Genomic DNA, 23149 nt, shown 5'->3' on the forward strand with positions numbered 1-23149 from the left:
TGATGGGGGTGATGGAGCAGGCAATGATGGGGTGATGGAGCAGGCAATGATGGGGTGATGGGGGTGATGGAGCAGGCAATGATGGGGGTGATGGAGCAGACAATTATGGGAGTGATGGAGCAGGCAGTGATGGGGTGATGGAGCAGACAATGATGGGGTGATGAAGCAGGCAATGATGGGGTGATGGAGCAGGCAATGATGGGGTGATGGAGCAGGCAATGATGGGGTGATGGAGCAGGCAATGATGGGGTGATGGAGCAGGCAATGAGGGGAGTGATGGAGCAGACAATGATGGGGTGATGGAGCAGGCAATTATGGGGTGATGGAGCAGACAATGATGGGGGTAATGGAGCAGGCAGTGATGGGGTGATGGAGCAGGCAATGAGGGGAGTGATGGGGGTGATGGAGCAGGCAGTGATGGGGTGATGGAGAAGGCAGTGATAGGGTGATGGAGCAGGCAATGATGGGGTGATGAAGCAGGCAATGAGGGGAGTGATGGGGGTGATGGAGCAGGCAATGATGGGGGTGATGGAGCAGGAAATGATGGGGTGATGGAGCAGGTAATGAGGGGAGTGATGGGGGTGATGGAGCAGGCAGTGATGGGGTGATGGAGAAGGCAGTGATAGGGTGATGGAGCAGGCAATGATGGGGGTGATGGAGCAGGCAATGATGGGGTGATGGAGCAGGCAATGAGGGGAGTGATGGGGGTGATGGAGCAGGCAATGATGAGGGTGATGGAGCAGACAATTATGGGAGTGATGGAGCAGGCAGTGATGGGGTGATGGAGCAGACAATGATGGGAGTGATGGGGTGATGGAGCAGGCAATGATGGGGGTGATGGAGCAGGCAATGATGGGGGTGATGGAGCAGGCAATGATGGGGGTGATGGAGCAGGCAATGATGGGGTGATGGAGCAGGCAGTGATGGGGTGATGGAGAAGGCAGTGATGGGGTGATGGAGAAGGCAATGATGGGGGTGATGGAGCAGGCAGTGATGGGGTGATGGAGAAGGCAGTGATGGGGTGATGGAGAAGGCAATGATGGGGGTGATGGAGCAGGCAATGATGGGGTGATGGAGCAGACAATGATGGGAGTGATGGGGTGATGGAGCAGGCAATGATGGGAGTGATGGGGAGAAGGCACAGTGATGGGGTGATGGAGAAGGCAGTGATGGGGAGAAGACAATGATGGGGTGATGGTCGAGAGGGCAATGATGGGGTGGTGGGTGAGAATGCAATGATGGTGGTGGTGGAAAGGGCAATAAATGGGGGTGGTGGAGGAGGAGGAAATGATGGAGGTGGTGGAATGGGCAATGATGGGAGTGGTGGGGGAGAAAGCAAAGATAGTGGTGAAGAAGAAAATGATGGAGGTGGGGGAGAGGACAATAATGGGATGCGAGGGGAGGAGGACAATGAGGGGTGTGGGGGATTGGGATGGGAGGAAGGGGGACTTATAATGGCCTTAGGAACAGGGGGAGGTGGAGGAAGACATTATCGTTTATTATGTCTAACACAGTCCCTTAGTATATAGTGTACTCACTAATTCTGTATAACACCATCCTTAGTTACATAGTTTCCTCTTTTATTATGTATAACACCGCCCCTTATTACCTACCATCCTCTCTAGTTATATATGGTGCCGTCCCTTATTATATAGCTTCCTCTGCTGTTATGTACAGTGCTGTCTCTTACATAGTGTATTCTTGTTATTTTTGTTATTCACAGCGTCCTCTTTTATTACATGGTCCCCTCTCTTGTTAGATATAAAATGACTGCTGATCGAGGAGCCGGTGACCAGACGACCAGTCCATCAGCTCCTCCATTAGAAAGGAAGCTTTCCCATGCTCCATCAGCCATCATTGCATTATACAGCTAACAAGACAGGACGGTATGTAATAAAAAACAGGGCTCTATATAATCCAATATGTAAGGGACGGAACTGTACATAACAAGAGAAGGCACTGTGTAAGGGACAGCAATATACATAATAAAGGAGACTATGTAATATATACCTGTATGTGTGTGTGTGGCTATATAATATCAATAATCTATCTATCTATCTATCTATCTATCTATATATATACACACACACGTAGCTTTGACGCCATAAAAGGAGGGGGGCCCGGACACATTTCTTGCACAGGGACCCCAAGCTGTCAGTGTCCGCCCCCTGTCCGCCAAAATAATTTGTACTGTTTTTTTTTCTGTCACATTATTAAAAATTATTATTAAAAAAAGCCATTAGGTCTTCATCCAGCATCATCAAGCTAATACATACATATATATATATAGAGACCTGCAAGAAGTTGAAAGTCTAGAAATTTAGAAATAATAGCAGAGTTAGTAGCAGACTAAAAATTAGATCTTTGAGTGTAGTGTGGGCTCTTCGGATGCTTCCGAATTATCAACGACCAAAGGGGCGGCAAATTTTTCGACCGCCCCGGGCGCCACAAACAGTTGCTACGCCACTGTCCGAAGGGCACAGTGGCCTCCATAATCCTTAAATGGAAGAAGTTTGGGACCTCCAAAATAATTGCTAGACCTAGCCGTCCAGCCAAACTGAGCAATCATAAGAGAGCCTTGGTGAGAGAGATAAAGAAGAACCCCAAGATCACTGTGCCTGAGCTCCACTGATGCAATAGGGAGATGGGAGAAAGTTCCAAAGTCAACTATCACTGCAGCCCTCCACCAGTCGGGCCTTCTATGGCAGAGTGGCCCGAAGGAAGCCTCTCCTCAGTGCCAGACATATGAAAGCCCGCATAGAGTTTGCTAAAAAACACATGAATGACACCCAGACAGAGAAATAAGATTCTCTCTTCTGATGAGACAAAGATAGAACTTTTTATTGATAATTCTAAGCACTATTGTTGGAGAAAACCAGGCACTGCTCATTACCTGCCCAATACAATCCCAACAGTGAAACATGGTGGTGGCAGCATCAGGCTATGGGGGTGTTTTTCAGATGCAGGGACAGGACGACCAGTTGCAATTGAACGAAACATGAACGTGGCCAAGTACAGTGATATCCTGTATGAAAACCCCTTCCAGAGTGCTCTGGATCTCAGACTTGGCCAAAGGTTCACCTTCCAACAAGACAATGACCCTAAGCACACAGCTAAAATAACAAAGGCGTGGCTTTAGAACAACTCTGTGACCATTCTTGACTGGCCCAGCCAGAGCCCTGACCTAAACCCAATTGAGCATTTCTAGAGAGACTTGCAAATTGCTGTCCAACGTTCACCATCCAACCTGACGGAACTGGAGAGGATCTGCAAGGAAGAATGGCAGAGGATCCCGAAATCCATGTGTGAAAATCTTGTATCATTCCCAAGAAGACTCATGGCTGTACTAGGTCAAAAGGGTGCTTCTACTCAATACTGAGCAAAGGGTCTGAATACTTATGACCAAGTGATATTTAAGTTTTTTTTTTAAGTAACAATCTTTAATTAGACAAATTTGACAAGTCAAACAATTTATGTTCACAAGTTTTTCAAGACATGCACTAATGCAACCAGTACATCAATCCACATCATTATACATAAATGTCAAAAATCTCCCATCATTTTCTTTTTTTTTTGTCATAACAATTAAGTTTAACCTTTCAAACTTTCCAATCTTTCACTCATCACAACTTAGGAGGTGAGAGACTGAACTTGCAAAAATCTCTACATTTGTTTTTTTTCAGTCAAGATGGGGTGCAGAGTGTACATTGAGAAAAAAAATGAACTTTTTAGAGTTTACCAAATGGCTGCAATGAAATAAAGAGTGAAAAATTTAAAGGGGTCTGAATACTTTCCATAACCACTGTATGCAGCTACTGGAAACATCAATGGGATAGAGCATAACTTACCGAACTAGGAGTCTGACCGCTAGAAATCCCAGCGATCCCAAGAATGGGAATCCAAAGAGCAGCATTTAAAGGAGTTGAGGTTGAGCATGAGCACCTCAAGTTAGTCCAAAGCTGTATTCTCCAGCAGCGCCATAGAGAATGAATGCTGCAGAGGAACGGATGCTATACCTTCACTCCATTCATATGAGGCTCTTCAGAGTTCTTGGGAACACTGAAGCTCTCCACAGTCAGACACTCAAATCAAAATTGATTAGGGATAATTAACTTGGTAAAGACCCTTTAAGGTCTATTCTGGCAAAGGAGCACACAGCTTATAATCTGAAATTTGTCTCTATCATGTCATGGTATGATGCGTGCAATGACAATCATTGGGATGTGATGTCCCAAACTGAGCAAAGTTGCTGTTGTAGCTAGTGATGAGTGAATGTGTTCGGATAAAGTCTTATCCATGCAAGCTCGTGTGCTAAGCGAGTGACTTTGGCTTGCTTGACATATGTTCTGGTTATCTAACAGCAGACATGCAGTCGCAGGAACTCGAACATATTTTTCGAGCAGACCGAAGACAATCCACACACGGGCATGGCAGATAACACCTTATCTGAGCACGTTCGCTCATCACTGCTTATACTGTAGTCTCTACAGCTGACGAGAGGCTTCAGATGGCAGAAAACACCTTGATAGTTCCTACACATTAGCTAAATACATCTCAGTGCTATCCCCCAATTATAAGGAACTAGACCAGTCGGTGGGACCTACTGAATCATTTCGTTTAGAGGAAAAATCTTTCCATAATACGAAGCTGCATAAGTGTCTAAACTCCAGGTAGGTGGTCTACTGCAAGCTGATTGGGGATACACAGATAAGACAGAATGGATTGTTCTAGTCTAAAGGTACTGTCACACTAAGCGATATCGCTATAACTTGTGACGTTATAGTGATATCGCTAGCGACATCGCTGTGTCTGATACTTACCTACAACCCGCTCCCCCGCTGGTTATCGCTGATCGCGCAAGAACCTCCAGGATTGTTTCTTGTCGTCAGCTTCCTGCGGCGCTTCCTGTGGAGATGAGCGACGAGCGTGGAGCCGGGCGGGAGGACGCAGGATTGCCTAGCGTGACAGGTAAGTAGCAACCCCCGTCCCCAGCGATGTCGCTGGTGAGATCTGCCTGTGTGGCAGCTCACTAGCGACCACTTAGCGATGCACCAGCGATCCTGACCGCGTCTTATCGCTGGTCGGGATCGCTGGTACATCGCTAAGTGTGACAGTACCTTAAAAGGCGCAATTAGGCGCCCCCCTCCCCCCATAAACAAAGGCCAATTGAATAACACTGTTACGGAGGTTTTGTCCCTCGGACAATTTTGAGTGTTCCTGATAGATTTTTTTTCATGCCAATTTCAGAAATGACTTCAGAATTTTCCTATCACGTAAGGGTTTTGAGAAATGATACGAAACATTACAATATTATAATTCTAAAAGCTCATATGAACTTTTTCTGAAACAGTATACTCTGAATTTTCCACTGAAATAAATCGCTGATCTACACATATGCAAGCACTTATTATGCGAATTCCGTGCAGTGAATCATTTGGCTGATCGTGTACGGAGCATACCACATCTACTGGGCAGGGGAGGAATCAAAAGACAATACTGACATACTTAGATCATGGCTGAATGGATCACGACCTGCTATGCCGTTTGCTATCCCAATGATGTGGAGAGAGCAGAGAGATCATGTAACAGATTGCTACTTCTGCCTTACAAATGCAACAGGATATTCAGCAAAGAACAAGAAATCCATAGAATATCCTAATCTTCCTTCAGCCATAAGACCAGTGCCACACGATGAAAGTCTTCATCTTCCAAAGCCACCTAAAGTATGGACAATGGAGGACGATGAAGATGAACCAACAATGTCAGTGGAAAATGATACTGCTGCAGACCCAGACTTTGAGCCTTCTACATCTAATCCACATCTATTCTGTCAAGCTGATCTGAGTGACTTGGTGAGAGATTTGAATTAGTCAAAGAGACAAGCAGAATTATTGGGATCAAGGCTACAAGAACGGAATTTCTTATTACCAGGAACAAAAGTTTCTGTTTTTCGCAGTCGTCAAGAAGACTGTAATCAATTTTTCAACCATGTCGACAGTTTAATCTTTTGCAATGACGTCTTGTGGTTGTTTGGTGCTCTTGAATGGGAACATGACCCGAAGGAATGGCGACTGTTCATTGACTCGTCAGTTTTAAGTCTGAAGGCTGTTTTACTACACAATGGAAATATCTATCCTTCTATACCTATTGGACATGCCGTACACATGAAAGAAATGTATGAGAATATGGAGTTACTGTTGACCCACATTAATTATAGAAATTATAACTGGAACATGTGATCTAAAAGTTGTTGCCCTTCTTCTTGGACTGCAGCTTGGATATACCAAGTATTGTTTTATTTGTGAGTGGGACAGTCGTTCACGAGATATGCACTATTTCAGAAAGGACTGGCCACTCCGCGAAAACCTGGTTGCTGGACAGAAGAATGTTAAACATAATCCTCTCGTTGATCCAGCAAAGATATTTCTCCCTCCTTTGCATATTAAACTTGGGCTTATGAAGAATTTTGTCAAAGCAATGAACAAAGAATCGGAAGCCTTTTCTTACTTGCGACAAATTTCCAAGAATAAGTGATGTAAAGATTAAATAAGGCATCTTTATTGGCCCACAGATCAGAGATATAATGAATGACTGTAGCTTTGATGGTCTTTCGCAAGGTGATAAACAAGTGGCAGGGAGAGCCTTTAAAGATGTGACCTTCAACTTCCTTGGCAACAGCAGGGCACCAAACTTTGAACAACTCGTGGACAACATGCTCACAGCATATCATTTGATGAAATGCAATATGTCACTAAAAATGCATTTTCTACATTCTCGCTTGGACTTTTTACCAGCCAATCTTGGTGCTGCTAGCAATGAACACTGTGAAAGATTTCACCAAGACATTGCGCTGATGGAGAAAAGTTACCAAGGAAAGTGGAGTACGTCAATGCTGGCTGACTAATGCTGGAATTTTATTCGAGAATCATCTGACACGGATTATAAATGAAAGTAGTCTGCAAAACACTTTTGAACAATTGCTTTTGCTACTGACATTGATGCACATGTATGTAGTGTCTCAGACGACATAATGTAGACAATAAAGGTTTTTAAGGAACTACAGTTACGTGATACAGACTTTTGGAGCACATATTCATGTTAAGCATATCACAATCTATAAGATACAATAAAATTTTCTCAGGGGACAAGAACTTCCCTGAAATTTATTGCGCAGTGTAATCAGTGTGTAATGCAATTGTTCCTTCTCAATTATCGGTTCATGTAACGATGCCAGCAATCACCCGAATAACAGGAGCGACTGGGTGATAAGGCTAGTTTCACATTAGCTTCGGAGGTGCAGCGGATGCTCTCCATGAAGCTCCGCCTCCTGCCGCGCCTCCTCCAGTCAGGTACGCCAATGGGCGCATGCGGCCTGCGTACCCCATCTTTAGCATTGGGTAGGCAGGCCATGCGCAGGTAGGCTTTTGACGCAGCCTGTGTTCTTTTGACAGTGCGACGACCTGCGCCAAACGCAACGTGTTGCATTTTGGTGCGCTCACCGCACCGTCAAAAGGGACACATGCGGTGGCAAAAGCATACCTGCGCACGGCCTGCATACCCAATGCTAAAGATAGGTTACGCAAGCCCCATGCAGCGGCATGCGCTCATAGGCGGAGCTAACCGGAGGCACGGCAGGGGGCGGGGCTTGACAGCGAGCGCCCGCTGTACCTCCAAACACTAATGTGAAACTAGCCTTAACGATCTTTATGCTGGCACAATCAGCAGTGTAAATGGAAAATGTGCTGCCGACATCATGAATGCTGTATGAGGACCGAACGGCCGCATTAATTTGTGTCCGCCCCTACAAATACGCCATTTACCAAGCAGCTATTGACTTGTATATAATTGATCTGTGCTCGTTAACATCTCGAAATCTGAAAGTACCTTTACACGGGGTGATGTGTTGCCTCAAAAATTATTTAACAACTCGCAAACCATCGGATGCGATGTGAATAAATCCAGACATTTAACAAATCCAGCAGTTTACTTTTTGGCAGTGATGTGGACAGTCACTCTGCTGGTTGAGGCACCCAGCCATTGTGGGGCCCCTTCTTTATGGACAAAATATTCAAACCCTCTTATATCTAATTATATAACTCCCCTGATGAATCTCCGTTATTGGAGAGGAAATGTATAGGGAGCTAATACCCCTTCTGAGGACTGGGAGTGACACTATAGGGTCCATTAGGGGCCTGTCCCTGTAGGGGCGGGAGTAATACCTGGGCACGACAGGGAGGATAGGGAAAACTGCATACCTGTAACCCTATTAACCTCCTTTTTCATACACTGTCTTGTGCTGCTATATGGACCCGAATACCCGGCAAGGGACCTCTGAAAAATACGCCGGGGCGCTTATGTCCAGGATTAATGGTGAGACCGAACCATTTTTTTAAATGAGCACTGATACGCACAAGCACTATTATGTTTGTTTATGTGATGTCTTCGATTTTAATGGATTATTAAAGGTTATATCTTATTTTGAATGGGAATCCTCCAAGCTATTGACACTGTCTGCAATGAGGGATCAAATCACACCTCCTGGCTCTCTGTGGAGTGGAGAGGAAGCAGAAAGGCATAAGGCTGAGTTCACACGTGGCTTTTTTTTGAGTTTCCGCGGCGGTTTTAACCACGCGATTTTGCCGCCAAAAATAAGCATCCCACGCATTCCTATGGTATTCCGCAATGCTGTGCTAATGCTGCGGTTTTTACCGCGGCGGAATCGCTTTGCGGTAAAAAACGCAGCATGCTCATTAATTTTGCGAAATCGCGGCGATCCCGCACCCATAGGAATGCATTGTTCTGCTTACTTTCCGCATGTGGCTGTGCACACCATGCGAAAAGTAAGCAGAACACTTGCGGATGGTACCCACTGTCCGGAGGAGAGGAGACTGTCCTCTGGGCTTTGGGTACCATATCCCTGTAAAAAATAGAATTTAAAATAAAAAATATTGTCACCTTCCGACATCCCGCGCAGCCTTCCCGCCTATCTCCACGCTCCCAGTCCCAGTAAGCCTTTGCGAGAGATGACGTCCGTTCTCGCCGGATCGCGCGACATCATCGCGAATGACCGTGAGACGTCACGATCCAGCCAGAACAGACGTCATCGCGGTAATTGTCGCAAAGGATTACTGGGACCGGGAGCGTGGAGAGAGGCAGGAAGGCTGCGCGGGACGTCGGAAGGAGAGAATAACAATATATATATTTTTTTATTTTTTACATTTTATCTTTTACTATTGATGCTGCATAGGCGGCCTCAATAGTAAAAAGTTGGTCACACTTGTCAAACACTATGTTTGACGAGTGTGACCAACCTGTCAATCAGTTCTCCAAGCGATGCTACAGATCGCTTGGAAAACGTTAGCAATTCTGCAAGCTAATTACGCTTGCAAAATGCTAGTTTTTCCGCGGGAATTTAAAATGCGATTTTCCCGCGGAATGGAATTCCGGAATTCTTGCGGTAATTTCCGCGAGAGTTCCTCTACGTGTGAACCCAGCCTTAAAGTGAAACTGACATTTCAAGTGCAAAACTGCTAAAAATGCAGGATACAACTAATGTAACGGCAAGAAATAAGTTATTCTTCATATACACACACACACACATCAGCTGGAGAAATTTACATTGGAACCTTTGAGTTAAGCAGATGGAGGATAGAGCTTTATGATGATGCATAAATGCATAGGGAAGATTCGTTTGGTGCCGTTACCGGGTACACAGAGTGAAGATGCCATGAATTTCAGCTGTTCTGTGCTCCGTGTAGCTGGAGACGTTTCTAATGAGACCACGTCAGACTGCAGCTAATTCACTTGTGACAGTAAGTACTGGAATACCTAATACAACCACTATATATTCGTTATGGATGACACATAAAACGAATTGCTGTCTGAAGGGCATGCAAAATAAGAGAAACTTTGTATCAAAGTTTACATCATCACATTGGAGAATGGCATCCAAAATTAGGCCGCTTGCCTTAGGTATAAAGGTCCAGCAAACTTTGCAGTGAAATATTTTGCTTACTAGTTTGTTAAATGAAAAAAAATTATTAAAAAAAAGTAAGACAATTGCACATTTTTTATAATTTCAGAGGCAGCTGGGATAAACACAAAGGTGGCTGCGCATTTTATACAATCCATTTGGTGCAAGGATCCCCTGGTTGTTCTAATGAAGAGATCCCCAGCGATCAGCTGTTATCTGTGGAGGAATCCTGCAGTGCCCCCACAGGCGATACAAAGCATTACACAGTTCACAGAAACATCAGTAGGTTGTCCATGTAGTGAGTGATTGAATGTATTGGTTCTTCCAGTACAACAACTCCTTTGTGCGGCGTCTAACGGATAAGGCTACTAAGCAGTCCTGTTAGGGCCATGTGACATGAAGCACCCGGCGTGTCTCCACACAGGATTGTCACTAATATATCTGCCTTGTAAGCGACGTCCTAGACTGGCGGTGACATGCCAACATACAGAAGGGAGTGCAGACAGTGGGAGTCCAGCCGATCCATCGTGGACACATGAGAAAACTTCCAAAGGAAAGGGGAGTGCGCATGTACCACCTATGGGTAATTTGGCAGGGGGCCTACATTACAACACTGCCACTGTGTCACATCTTTGTAGGAGGGTGGTGCCTTTTATACCAGAGAGGGCAGAAAAAAAACGATGTTTGTCAGTAACAAAAGGAATATTGAAAAAATAAATGTTTTCATATCAACCAAAATAGGAAAGATGAGGACTGACTTGTGTAATAAACGAACTCTTTAAGACACTGGTAAAAGGAAACGTAGCCAATTTTATTCTAAACATACTGTAACCACCTTACACTGAGTCGGGAAAGAGTAAGACGCAATATAATATATATTACAGGATTGTGGTCAGTAGAAGCCGGAGTCCTGAGCCGCCCAGTTTGGTGCCTGAAATAGAAAAACAAAAAAGATGAAACCTTTGCTGGTAGAACATCCCCAAGCCATCTTTGACGTTATCGTGCATGTAATGACCGAACCGCCCGACCGACCGGGTGCAATGACCGAACCGACCGCCTAGGTGCAATGACCGGACCGACCGACCGCCTAGGTGCAATGACCGAACCGACCGCCTAGGTGCAATGACCGAACCGACCGACCGTCAAGGTGCAATGACCGAACCGACCGACCGCCCGCCTAGGTGCAATGACCGAACTGACCGACCTCCTGGGTGCAATGACCGAACCGACTGCCTTTCTGTAACAGGACCAGTTTTAGAATGTAGAAATCGGTCCTGTTTAGTCAGATTTATGGCTGTCCCTCAGACTTTGGCACGGAGCTGCAGTGACGGATAAGGCCCTTAATGCTACGCTCATTCTTCTTACCTCGGTTCTGGTGTTCTGGTTCATCTTCTTTTCTATATTCATGGCTAGCATCTGACTGCGGAAGGCCAGACTCTTCGTCTTCTCGATGACTTGCTGGTAGGGCGATACGGCATTGTTTCCCATTACAACATGACCCTAAAATAAAAGCAAGAGGCACATTATGCAGTGACCAGCAGTATTTATGAGCCGTCTAGGAGAACAGGCTGTTCGGGCCATATGTAAATCAAAGGACGGTGCACGGAGAGGGGCGGCTTTGCATTTCTGAATGATGCAAGGTGCGAAGCTTCACAATAAGTGGTATATGGCTGCATAAGAGAGGGAGGCATGACGCTATGGGTTTAAAATAGAACATCTGAACTACCACTATATCTAAAATAATGACTTGCCTGACAGAGAAAAAAGCTGAAAGTTAAAAGGATGATATGCCTCCTCCCCACCCTTGCCTAGGCAGGATGCGGCACGGTCAGGTTGTCCTGTGATGTAATGGGAAGTGTAGACGTGCCTCTCAAAATCAATGTCAAATGTGTACTCCCTCTATAGAGGTGAGAAATACACTAGTGAAAGTATCGCACTGTGCAAGCCTTGTCACGATCAGTGCACCTTATATTATTTCCGGCCAATATGAGATAATTTCAAGGACAGCAGAACTTAGGGTTGTCCTGATAATGGCAGATGTCCAGAGACTAATGCAGGTAAAGTGCACAGTAGACATCCCTGTATATAGGGGCTGCGTAAGGACACGTGTGTGTATACAGCAGATCTGCAGCCACCGGCTAACACCTAAGCTGCAATAGCGACTGGACATGATGTGTATTACACACCAGATGCACAAGTACATTAAACCGGTTGTCCTACTGTGATCCAAAGGAGCGAGGGTAAATGTATACTCGATGAGGGGAAACTGCTGGGACTCTCTATGTGAATGGAGTGGTGGTGCCCCGGCTTGACCTGAGCTCCATTCACTTCTACAGGCTCACACAGAACCGAGACACCCTGGTTCTTATATTCCCATATTCAACTGTATTCATGAAATTCAGGTGAACACTTTGGTGCCAGGACAAGAGCAGAGGAGCGCTCGTCAGACCCCGTTCAGACTTGCAGCGGCGTGATAAGGATCAGTGGGCTACAAAAGATTAGTCCGCAGTGTTTATACATATCTATAAGTGGTGAAACCATTTTAAACAATATTAACAAACGACAGGAGTCATTCACTGTTACTCAGCAAGGCAAAACATAAGATTGCGGTGGCTGTAGAGCATGCACTATACCACTCAGGGGTGAAAAATAACTAAGGTTTGGGGAGATTTTGTGTTACGTGTTTTAGGCCCTTCAATTCTGAGCAGATCGATGAGGACAGCACACTTTCACAGCTGCGTCTCCATCATTGGAGGAACTTTGAAATCCTCAGAGCATCCAGGTAAAATCTTACCAATTTGGAGTCTATCTTGGCATCCAGTCTGGCATTTCGAATTAAATTGACAATCCACCGCTCCGCCTCTTCCGGGCTCATATTCAGCTTATCGGCCAACATGCTGCAAATGGGAAATGCAAGGGGTCATTACAGGAGGTAAAGGTGCTCCGGTACCAGCCTAACCTTTATGACTTACAGACTGTGCATCACCTGATGGTAAAAAGCAGTCACAACGGCCGGTACAAGCAGCTCCGAGATCTCAGAAGATCTCTCATCACATCTATTACAGCCAAATGTCTAAAGTGCAACCACCAAGATCCCAGAGCAGCAGAAGGCCAGGACCTCAAAGTTATAGCTGTGTGTACTTCTATAGGACAAGCACCTCAAGGAGGGGAGATGACTGGGGCCGGGTTTGCAGCCACAGGACTCCTTTGTATATAAAAGTATTAGTATTATAGAGTGATATGTGAGGACATCTATCCAAAACCAGATCATGCCGCAGGCACTTGATGCCAAGCACACCAGCTTTGGAGGAATTATTGGGAATACTTAGCTTGCGAAAGTGAAGACTGAGAGGAGACTTAATAGCTGTCTACAAATATCTCAAACGATGTCACAGTGTAGGGGGATCATTATTCTCATTTGCACAAGGAAACACGAGAAGCAATGGGAAGAAACTGAATGGGAGGAGACACAGATTAGATATTAGAAAAAAACTTTTTGACAGTTAGAGTGATCAATGAGTGGAACAGGCTGCCACGAGAAGTGGTGAGTTCTCCTTCAATGGAAGTCTTCAAACAGAGGCTGGACAGACATCTGTCTGGGAAGGTTTAGTGAATCCTGCTTAGAGCAGGGGGTTGGACCAGATGGCCCAGGAGGTCACTTCCAACTCTACCATTCTATTATCTAAGTCAGAATGCTACTAAAGGTGCCATTGATTCATGGGGCGTACTTAATTTTTCCTCACTCTATTTCTACATTATGCAGGAAGGAATAGAGTGGTCTCCAGCGATAAAAAGCTCAGTTCCGACAATGAGGTTAAAAAAAAAAATCGTGCTTTTTGGATTTTAAGATGCACTTTCCCCCCCCCAAATTAGGGGGAAAATGAAGGTGTGTCTTATAATGTGGAAATACATTACTGGCCGCGGTGGAGCAGGGTCCCTGCTGGAGGAGGCAAGAGTGGCATGTTGCTGCAGGCTGGGATGAGAGGGTGTTTCAGATGTGCGCCGCTGCGGGTGAAAAAGGCTGCAGTGCTCTGTGCTGCGGAGGAGCCCCGCCGACATTTTGTGAAAGCCCAGAGGCCCCTGCATATCCATTACTGCGAAGCGGTGGCATCTGGGAAAATGGCCGCTGGGGATCTCGTCCCGAGATCTCAGAAAATTAGATCTCGGCACCTGAGATCTTGTTGCCGAGATCTCAACCCGAGCATGGGCCGGCCGCGGTGGCCATTTTCCTGGAGCCCCCCCGCACATCCATTACTGCGATGCGGTGGCCTCTGCGAAAATGGCCACCGGGGTGGCACATGCTCAGATTGTGAACTTGGCAATGAGATCTCGTCACGAGATCTTGCTGCAGAGATCTCAATCTAAGCATGCGCTGCCCCCGGTGTCCATTTTCCCAGAGGCCACCGCATCGCAGTAATGGATGTGCAGGGGGGCTCCGGGCTTTCACAAAATGCCGGGTGGAGCCACCCCCCCAGCAAAGTGCCACTGCTGCCTCCCCCAGCAGCGACCCTGGGACCCCGCATCACCACAGCCACCATCCCCAGTAAGCAATAAGACATAGATTGTAAGAGGCACCACCATTTTTTATTTTTTTTTTTTTAAATAAAGTTTTTTCCCTATTTTTCTACTCAAAATTTGAGGTGTGTCTTATAATCCGCAAAATGCGGTAATCCATTTAAAAATCTTGCAACCAGTGTGGGTCACTGTACAGATAGTTCACACCGATGAAACCGACGTGTTTCAGCAACAGGTCTTATATATAAAGAGCCCTTGACTCGAGAAAACAGGTGAATGAAATTAAGTGGTTAATCAGAATTTTAACCCACAGGTTACCTAGACACAGAACATATAGAAAAAGTCCCTGATCACAAAAAAAAATAAAAATAAATTAATTGAATGATACAAATTGAAAATCCCTAAAAAATAAAAAAAATAAAGATACAAATACAATACAAGGAATTATACTGTAAAATCAGATCCTGCCGTGCAATCTATAAATCCAGAACGATCCCCTATTTAGAATTTTCATTTTAAGATCCCTTCCTCTCTTAGGCTTGAATACCCTTAAATTTCAAAGCATTGATATAGCGAGAGAACAAAAGGTGCGTTTATTATAATCTGCAGGATCACATGCTTTACAAACGTATGCGTGCGCTTAAAGCCTTTATATATAAGAAAGCCAATTGTTTAAATTATTTTCTGATATTTAAAATAAAGTCACTTGTGGGGGTAAAGAGCGTGATGTCGAAGACCCACTATCCTAGCAGGGCTGTGGAGTCTGTAAGCCAAACCTGTGACTCCGACTCCTCAATTTCCCTTACACCAACTCCCACATATATTGCTTATATTCAAGTGAAAAATGTATTGTAGTACGATGTGAACATCAGACATTTAATCATTTTTTTGATACAATAATCAAGATATTTAGATAGAACAGAATATATATTTAAAAAATATTTAAAAACTGTAAAATTGTAAATATGTAATACACTATGTAATATCGATTACATATATTGTGTGTAGAGATATATATATATATATATATATATATATATATATATATATATATATATATATATATCACTGTAGTAAAACTATGTAAGAGGTAAAAATCAGTTTTCAACAAAAACATACTAAATAACATTTGTGCAGTCTATGAATTGCCTCCATCAGATCCTCCTTCATAGATGACCTCACATCTGACCTAATAATTTTAAGGCTAGAGAACAACCTCTCTACACTAACTTGGGTTGGAGGCAAAGCCGCAACCACACGGGCAACATCTCTAAATTTCCAGGTATAAATTAATTGCCTCATGCACAGTCAGTTTTGATGAACGGTTGAATTTTTCTTTTTCTTTGAGAGCAAGTGAAACATTTTGCTGAAATATGGTCAATCTGCTTGCTATAGGAGACGGAGTGAAATCTTTTTCCTTGCAGCAACGCTTTGCCTGCTCCATGTCATCCAAATACTTGTCAAAGTCAAACTCCTCATCTGATGAGGATGAAGATATGGCAGCAGTAGCACTGGCAGGACCCGAGTCCTCTTGCGCCTGGCAGTTCTCCTGTAGGCCACTCATCCTAACTTATCTCAGTCAGAGCTTCTTTTCCTTTAGTAAGCTGTTGATCATCAAGCAATATACGATGACTTGGGTCCACATAAACAGCTGCCAGAAAAATTTTATTTTCCAATAGCAGTGTCTCTCTCCATTTCATTGAAGCAGAAATGCCATCTGCGATTAAACCTCCTCTTTGGGACAGGCAAAATAGCAAGTTCTTCCACTCCCTTATGAAAATGCCAGGAGTTAAATCCTCAGCGTGTAATTTTTTAGTCACTGTAAATGGGTGATTAAGCAATTCCTTCAATTCAGCCACCTGTGTCCATTGACCTTCATTTAGGGTTACCTGAGGGTTCCTCATATCTATAAGAAACGGCTTTAGTTCAAGCAATCGCTCAATCATCAAATAAGTGCTGCCCCACCGAGTGGCTTGAACGACAATTGCCCCTTTCCCAGCACGTCTCTTCAAGATGGAATCAATGTTAGGGGTTCTGGCGGCAATAACCAATTTCCTCACTTCTACAATCAGATTTCCAGCAGGTCCCTCTTGCAGACTATAGGCTCCGTCACACACAGCGATATCGCCAGCGAGATCACTGATTTTGTAACGCCACAGCGATCTCGCCAGCGACATCGCTGTGTGTGACATGGATCAGCGACCGCCACCCCCCCCCCCCCCGGCCGAGTATTGCTGATCGTGCTCAAAAGCCCTGGGCCGTTTTTTGATAGTTGGTCTCCTGCTGGCCAGAACGCATCACCGAGCGGCTCTTAGATACCCGCTGTTTACATTGGAAACCAGCTTGCTCGCTGGTCCTGATTGCTGGAGGGGCTGTCTATGTGACAGCTCACCAGCGATCAGCTAATGATGTCCCAGCGATCCCATCCACGTCGGATCATTGGTAGGATCGCTGGGACATGGATACCTGTAACGGAGCTTTATCTCTTATTGGCAGCTGTAGCGTGTGCACAACACAGCGCATGTGATGAATATGAAAGTGTTTTGAAGCAGCTTCAACAAGATCATCTATTTCTACAGTATAATTTTGCTGTTCTTCTGTTGTAATATCTGTTTGTTCCTCAGTTGCATGAACAGCACTGTGGCCTTCCATCTCAAACATACTCAATCCTAAATTTTCTTCTAGCTGTTGTTCATTACACTCATTCATCAATTTAATTGTATTTATGTTTGAAGCATTGTCCGTTACAATAGCAAGAACCTGTTCTTGTGTGAATGTAGCCTTAGATCAGGAACAGAACAGCCATTTACAGGACATTTCATAACTTTCCCAAATTCCTATGAAAAAATATTCCGCACATTCTGCATTGAACTACTGTACCCAATTTATTATATATTTTAGGAGTCGGTCCATTTTATACCGACTCCACCTACACGACTCCGACTCCACGACTCCGACTCCACGGTCCTGTATCCTAGAATAATAATTGTATTTCTATAGCGCCAACATATTCTGCAGCACTTCACATTTTAGAGGGAACTTGTACAGACAATAAAGACATGCGCCGATGCACTATGTCCCGGAACACAGCGAAATGCTTCCGGGACATAGTGTGCTAGCACATGTGCAGTAATGATTTTCGGCTTTGCCCACAGTTGGGCAACGCATACTGCGCGTGCGCGAAGGCAAGACTGCTTTGCGCACGCACAGACTATGGAGGAGAGCAACTCTTAATTCCGGAAAAGATTGCGGACGGGGGCCGTGGATGGGGTGGAGAAAAAAAAAAAAAAAAAAAAGAAGAAACACCACCCATCGGAACGGACACAGGTCATTTGAATAGCCCGCCAACTTCTGGTGACAGATTCCCTTTAATGAAAATGTCTAGGCTGAATGTCCTCCCCTCGTAATAAGATGACATGTGCCCCTTCCCATCTACTATTTTTATCAATTATCACCTGCAAAGTCAGAGCTGTCAATCACGCTAAAGGGGTGGTATATCAAGAAGCCCAGCCCCCAATGAGAGCCAACCGAATTGCAATATCAAGGTAGGTGGGAAATCCAAAGGCCGGACATGCTGTCACTTAAGAAAATAGAACTACAGGTTCTTAAAAAGTCATCTAACAAATAGCAAAAGGTATTGATTGCAGGAGAAAACTATGAGACAGAAGTTTCATCTCGCAGTCGTGTAACCCGCCAGGCATCTCAGGGTTAACCCCCTCAAGTCATCGCTACCACCAGCCGTTTATTGCCATCCAATGTCGCATTCTGCTCCCGATTCTCCAAATTCTGTCCAGACTTGTGAGATAATAGGTCTGGAGAAGTGTTTCTTATTAAGTTAATTAGTAAGATGGTAGCGGCAGCTGGATGTCGGCTTTGATGTTCTTTGTCACGACACTTGTTCCCAAAACATCACAGGCCACCCCCCCCCTCCTCCTCCCTAAACCAACATCCATTCCATACCAGTGGGGGTCACGCTCCTGAATTCTTACAGACGCGTCATAGGACCTAAAAATACACCGGGGATACACACACAAGCGTTTCCTGACAGCTAATACAAGGGCAACTCCCGACCTTGTGCAACTGCTTAATTAGTGGTGGACACGAATATGCAAACGAGGGAGCGAGCGACCAGTCACCCAGCGAGCGACCAGTCACCGCTTTCTCCCACAATTACTGCTTCTTGCACAAACAGTGAGTAATTCCCGGCCGGAGCAGACAATGCACTCTCACGCCAGACATGTAAGCACAGAAACCATAAAGCGGCCGCACGGCCCTGACTCAGGAGCTCCAGCCTTGGATCGAGTTTCCTAAATAGACCTTTTTTTTCTCCTTGTTTCACTCTCATGAGTATGATATCATGACCAGCAGACAGAAAACACTGGAGCAAAAGCTCGGTGGTTCAAGGGTTAATAAAGGGGGGTGGAAACTAAAGGGAAAGTCGAGAGTGTGGAGAAGGATCAATGGACTCGCACAACTAATATTATCTATTCTATTTTCTTCTAATCAAATATTTAAAAAAAAAAAAAGAAAAAAAAAAAAAGGAAAACAGGACAAAGCCATGATTAAAAAAAAAAGAAAAATAAAGCCAAAAAGATGATATGAAATACAACGTTAAAGGGGTGTTCACAATTCAGAAGAACAATGACCTCTCCGGATACCGATAATTGCATTTTTCCATATATATTCTCCTGCATTGAGGTTGTTCTGTTCCTCCCTTACTCCCAATAGACACTGGGAGTTACCAGTTAATGCCGACACAATCTGGTATGGCCAAAAATGAATGGACATGGACTGTTCTGGACGCACCCTATCAAGGATAGTACCGCCTATTTGTCAATTTATGCAGAGAAAGTGGATTTCAAGCTCCTCAGTCTTGTGGGATAATCCTCCTACAGGAGCAGGGGCACGTGAGCTTCTCAGACGATGAAAAGATATCTGGGACTCAGAGAGAGGTCTAAAGTCTTCACATTCATTCTAAGAACACAAATATAGACTGGACGGCTCAGTCAGCAAAACCAACACGTTTCGCCCTTAAGGTCTTACTCAGGGTTCACGATTTGTCCACTCCCAGACATCTTTTCTCCTTTGTCAATTTAGTTGTACACTTCCAAGAGATAGAACAGAGGGACGACTGCGTGAAAAACGGTCTAATAAAATAAGAGACATCCTATCCATACATCAGGAGAGCCACTGATCCCCTTTTCTCTGCTGAAGTGTCAGAATGACCGCAGCAATGTACAGGTGTCAGGGCTCCGCTGTTACATTGCTTCACTGTTATTGGATCATTTTCACTTATTTTATGCGGTTTCTCAGAAGATTTAACTAGATGTAAAAAGTAGGAAAGGCAGAGCGATTCACCAATAAAAGGCTTAGTTCAGATAAATACTCCAGCTACATCAGGTCCGAGTTCTATTTAATCCGGTATACTATATGTATGATGAAGGGGTTGCTCCATAAAAGAAAACCCCCTTAACCCCTTCATGACCCAGCCTATTTTGACCTTAATGACCTGGCCATTTTTTGCCATTCTGACCAGTGTCCCTTTATGAGGTAATAACTCTGGAACGCTTCAACGGATCCTAGCGATTCTGAGATCGTTTTTTCGTGACATACTGGGCTTCATGTTAGTGGTAAATTTAGGTCGATAATTTTTGCGTTTATTTGTGAAAAAAACGGAAATTTGGCGAAAATTTCGCAATTTTCAAATTTTGAATTTTTATTCTGTTAAACCAGAGAGGTATGTAACACAAAATAGTTACTAAATAACATTTCCCACATGTCTACTTTACATCAGCACAATTTTGGAAACAAAATATTTTTTTGTTAGGAAGTTATAAGGGTTAAAAGTTGACAAGCGATTTCTCATTTTTACAACAAAATTTACAAGACCATTTTTTTTTAGGGACCACCTCACATTTGAAGTCACTGAGGGATCTATATGGCAGAAAATACCCAAAAGTGACAATTCTAAAAACTGCACCCCACAAGCTACTCAAAACTACATTCAAGATTATTAACCCTTCAGGTGCTTCACAGGGACTAAAGCAACGTGGAAGGAAAAAATGGACATTTTAATTTTTCCAACAAAAATTTTCTTTTAGCATCAATTTTTTCATTTTCACATGGGCAACAGGATAATATGGATCCAAAAATTTGTTGGGCAATTTCTCCTGAGTGCACCGATACCTTATATGTGGTCATAAACCACTGTTTGTGCGCACGGCAGGGCCCGGAAGGGAAGGAGCGCCATTTGACTTTTTGAATGGCAAATATGCTGGAATATTTAGCGTTTGCCATGTCGTTTTTGGAGAGCCCGTGTGCCTAAACATTGGAGCTCCCCCACAAGTGACCCCATTTTGGACACTTGACCCTCCAAGGAACTTAATTACATGCATAATGAGCAATTTGAACCCCCAGGTGCTTCACAAATTGATCCGTAAAAAATTTCCTTTTAGCCTCAGTTTTTTCATTTTCTCATGGGCAACAGGATAAAATGAACCCTAAAATTTGTTGGGCAATTTCTCCTGAGTACACAGATACCTCATGTGTGGTCATAAACCACTGTTTGGGCGCACGGCAGGGAGCGCCATTTGACTTTTTGAATGGAAAATTAGCTCCAATCGTTAGCGGACACCATGTCGTGTTTGGAGAGCCCCCGTGTGCCTAAACTTTGGAGCCCCCCACAAATGACCCCATTTTGAAAACTAGACCCCCTAAGGAGCTTATCTAGTTGTGTGGTGAGCACGTTGAACCCCCAAGCGCTTTACAGAAGTGTATAACGCAGATCCGTGAAAATAAAAAATATTTTTTTCCCCTCAAAAAGTGATTTTTAGCCCACTATTTTTTATTTTCATAAGGGTAACAGGATAAATTGGACCCCAAAAGTTGTTGTCCAGTTTGTCCTGAGTACGCAGGTACCCCATATGTCGGGGGGGCAACCACTGTTTGGGCACACGTCGGGGCTCGGAAGGGAAGTAGTGACGTTTTGAAATGTCGACTTGATGGAATGGTCTGAGGGCGTCATGTTACGTTTGCAGGGCCCCTGATGTGCCTAAACAGTTGAAACCCCCCACAAGTGACCCCATTTTGGAAACTAAACCACCCAAGGAACTAATCTAGATGTGTGGTGAGCACGTTGAACCCCCAAGTGCTTCACAGAAGTTTATAACGCAGAGCCATGAAAATAAATTATTTTTTCTCCACAAAAATTATTTTTTTAGCCCCCAATTTTTTAATTTTCCCAAGGGTAGCAGGAGAAATTGGACCCCCAAAGTTGTTTTGCAATTTTTCCTGAGTACACTGATACCCCATATGTGGGGGTAAACCACTGTTTGGGCACACGTCAGGGCTCGGAATGGAGGCAGCACTGTTCAACTTTTTGAACGCAAAATTGACTGGAATAAATGGTGGCGCCATGTCGTGTTTGGAGACCCCCTGATGTGCCTAAACAGTGGAAACCCCTCAATTCTATCTCCAACCCTAACCCCAACACACCCCTAACCCTAATACCAACCCTAATCATAACCCCAACACACCCCTAACCCTAATCCCAACTGTAACCCTAATCACAAACCTAATCCCAACCCACCCCTAACCTTAGCCCTAACCCTAGCCCTATTTCTAACCCTTATTAAAAAATAAAAATATTTTATTTGTCCCTATGGGGGGTGATTAGGGGGGCGGTGATTTAATTTTTTTTTAATTTAGATCACTGAGAGTTTCAGTGATCAAAATTTAAAAAAAAAAAAAAATCTGCCGCCGGGCGCACTGCGCATGCGCCCGCCATTTTCCAAGATGGTGGCGCCCATGGACCGGGACACCGGGGGGGATCGGAAGGTGGGGGGGAGCGGAGGGAAGGGGGGCAGATTGTGACAGCGGCGGCCGATCGGCGCCGTTAGTCGGCGGGGGGGGGGGGAGGGGAGGGGGTAACTTAGTGTCTCCAGCCATGTCCATGCTAATTCAGCATTGACCATGGCTGGATTATAATATTTCATTAAATTTCATTGATAAAATATTACTATCGCTCTGATTGGCTGTTTCACTTTCAACAGCCAATCAGAGCGATCGTAGCCACGGGGGGGGGGGGCAAGCCACCCTCCCTGTGGTGAAGCACAAAGGGTCTTGTCACTGCAGGTTGGGTGACCTTTCCGTGACCCCGGTCACCCGACCCGCAGGGCGGCTTTGAAGTCATGACACAGCATATGCGTCATGGGTCGGATTGGCACCGACTTTTATGACACATACGCTGTGTCACAGGTCGGGAAGGGGTTAATATTGGGCCAAGAGATCCTAAAAATCACAAAAAAAAAAAGTCATCGCCGCACATGAGCACTGCAGCCAATCATGGCCTAGACGAAGTTTGTGTGCACCAGTAGATTAGCGGCTGCAGCACTTATCTGAAGCCCCCCCCCCCCCCCCCCCCCCGACGGATGTTGATCACAGGGGACAGAACACTGAGTATAGAGGCCGTTCTGGGGAACAAGTGCATACACACTACCCCAGGCTCAGTGATTCCTGGAAAGATGCAGTAACGAGTAAATGACAAGCAGCTCTATAATTAAAATAACAGAGATCAGCCCAGCGCCCCTCGTCACGGGATGGAACAAGGCATCCACAGATAAGGCTGCCATTATCACGTTATGTTGGGGGGCGGATATGAGA

The 23149-nt window shown here is 44.7% G+C and overlaps 1 protein-coding gene across 1 annotated transcript in view; it reads right to left on the bottom strand.

The window, feature by feature from the left end:
• Positions 1–10763: 10763 nt before the first annotated feature.
• The window catches only part of EIF3E (eukaryotic translation initiation factor 3 subunit E), a 52864-nt gene continuing 40478 nt past the window's right edge, over positions 10764–23149 (bottom strand). Inside the window, exons 11-13 of the mRNA XM_073590183.1 lie at positions 12768–12870; positions 11339–11473; positions 10764–10904 (exon numbers count right to left, since the gene is read on the bottom strand). Of these exons, the coding sequence (XP_073446284.1) occupies positions 10866–10904; positions 11339–11473; positions 12768–12870 (277 nt within the window). The 3' untranslated portion in view covers positions 10764–10865. The remainder of the gene's footprint in view (positions 10905–11338; positions 11474–12767; positions 12871–23149) is intronic.

Source organism: Dendrobates tinctorius, unplaced genomic scaffold (genome assembly GCF_039654945.1).
Source record: "Dendrobates tinctorius isolate UK_male_01 unplaced genomic scaffold, ASM3965494v1 ptg000116l, whole genome shotgun sequence".
In the NCBI taxonomy this organism is placed as follows: domain Eukaryota; kingdom Metazoa; phylum Chordata; class Amphibia; order Anura; family Dendrobatidae; genus Dendrobates; species Dendrobates tinctorius.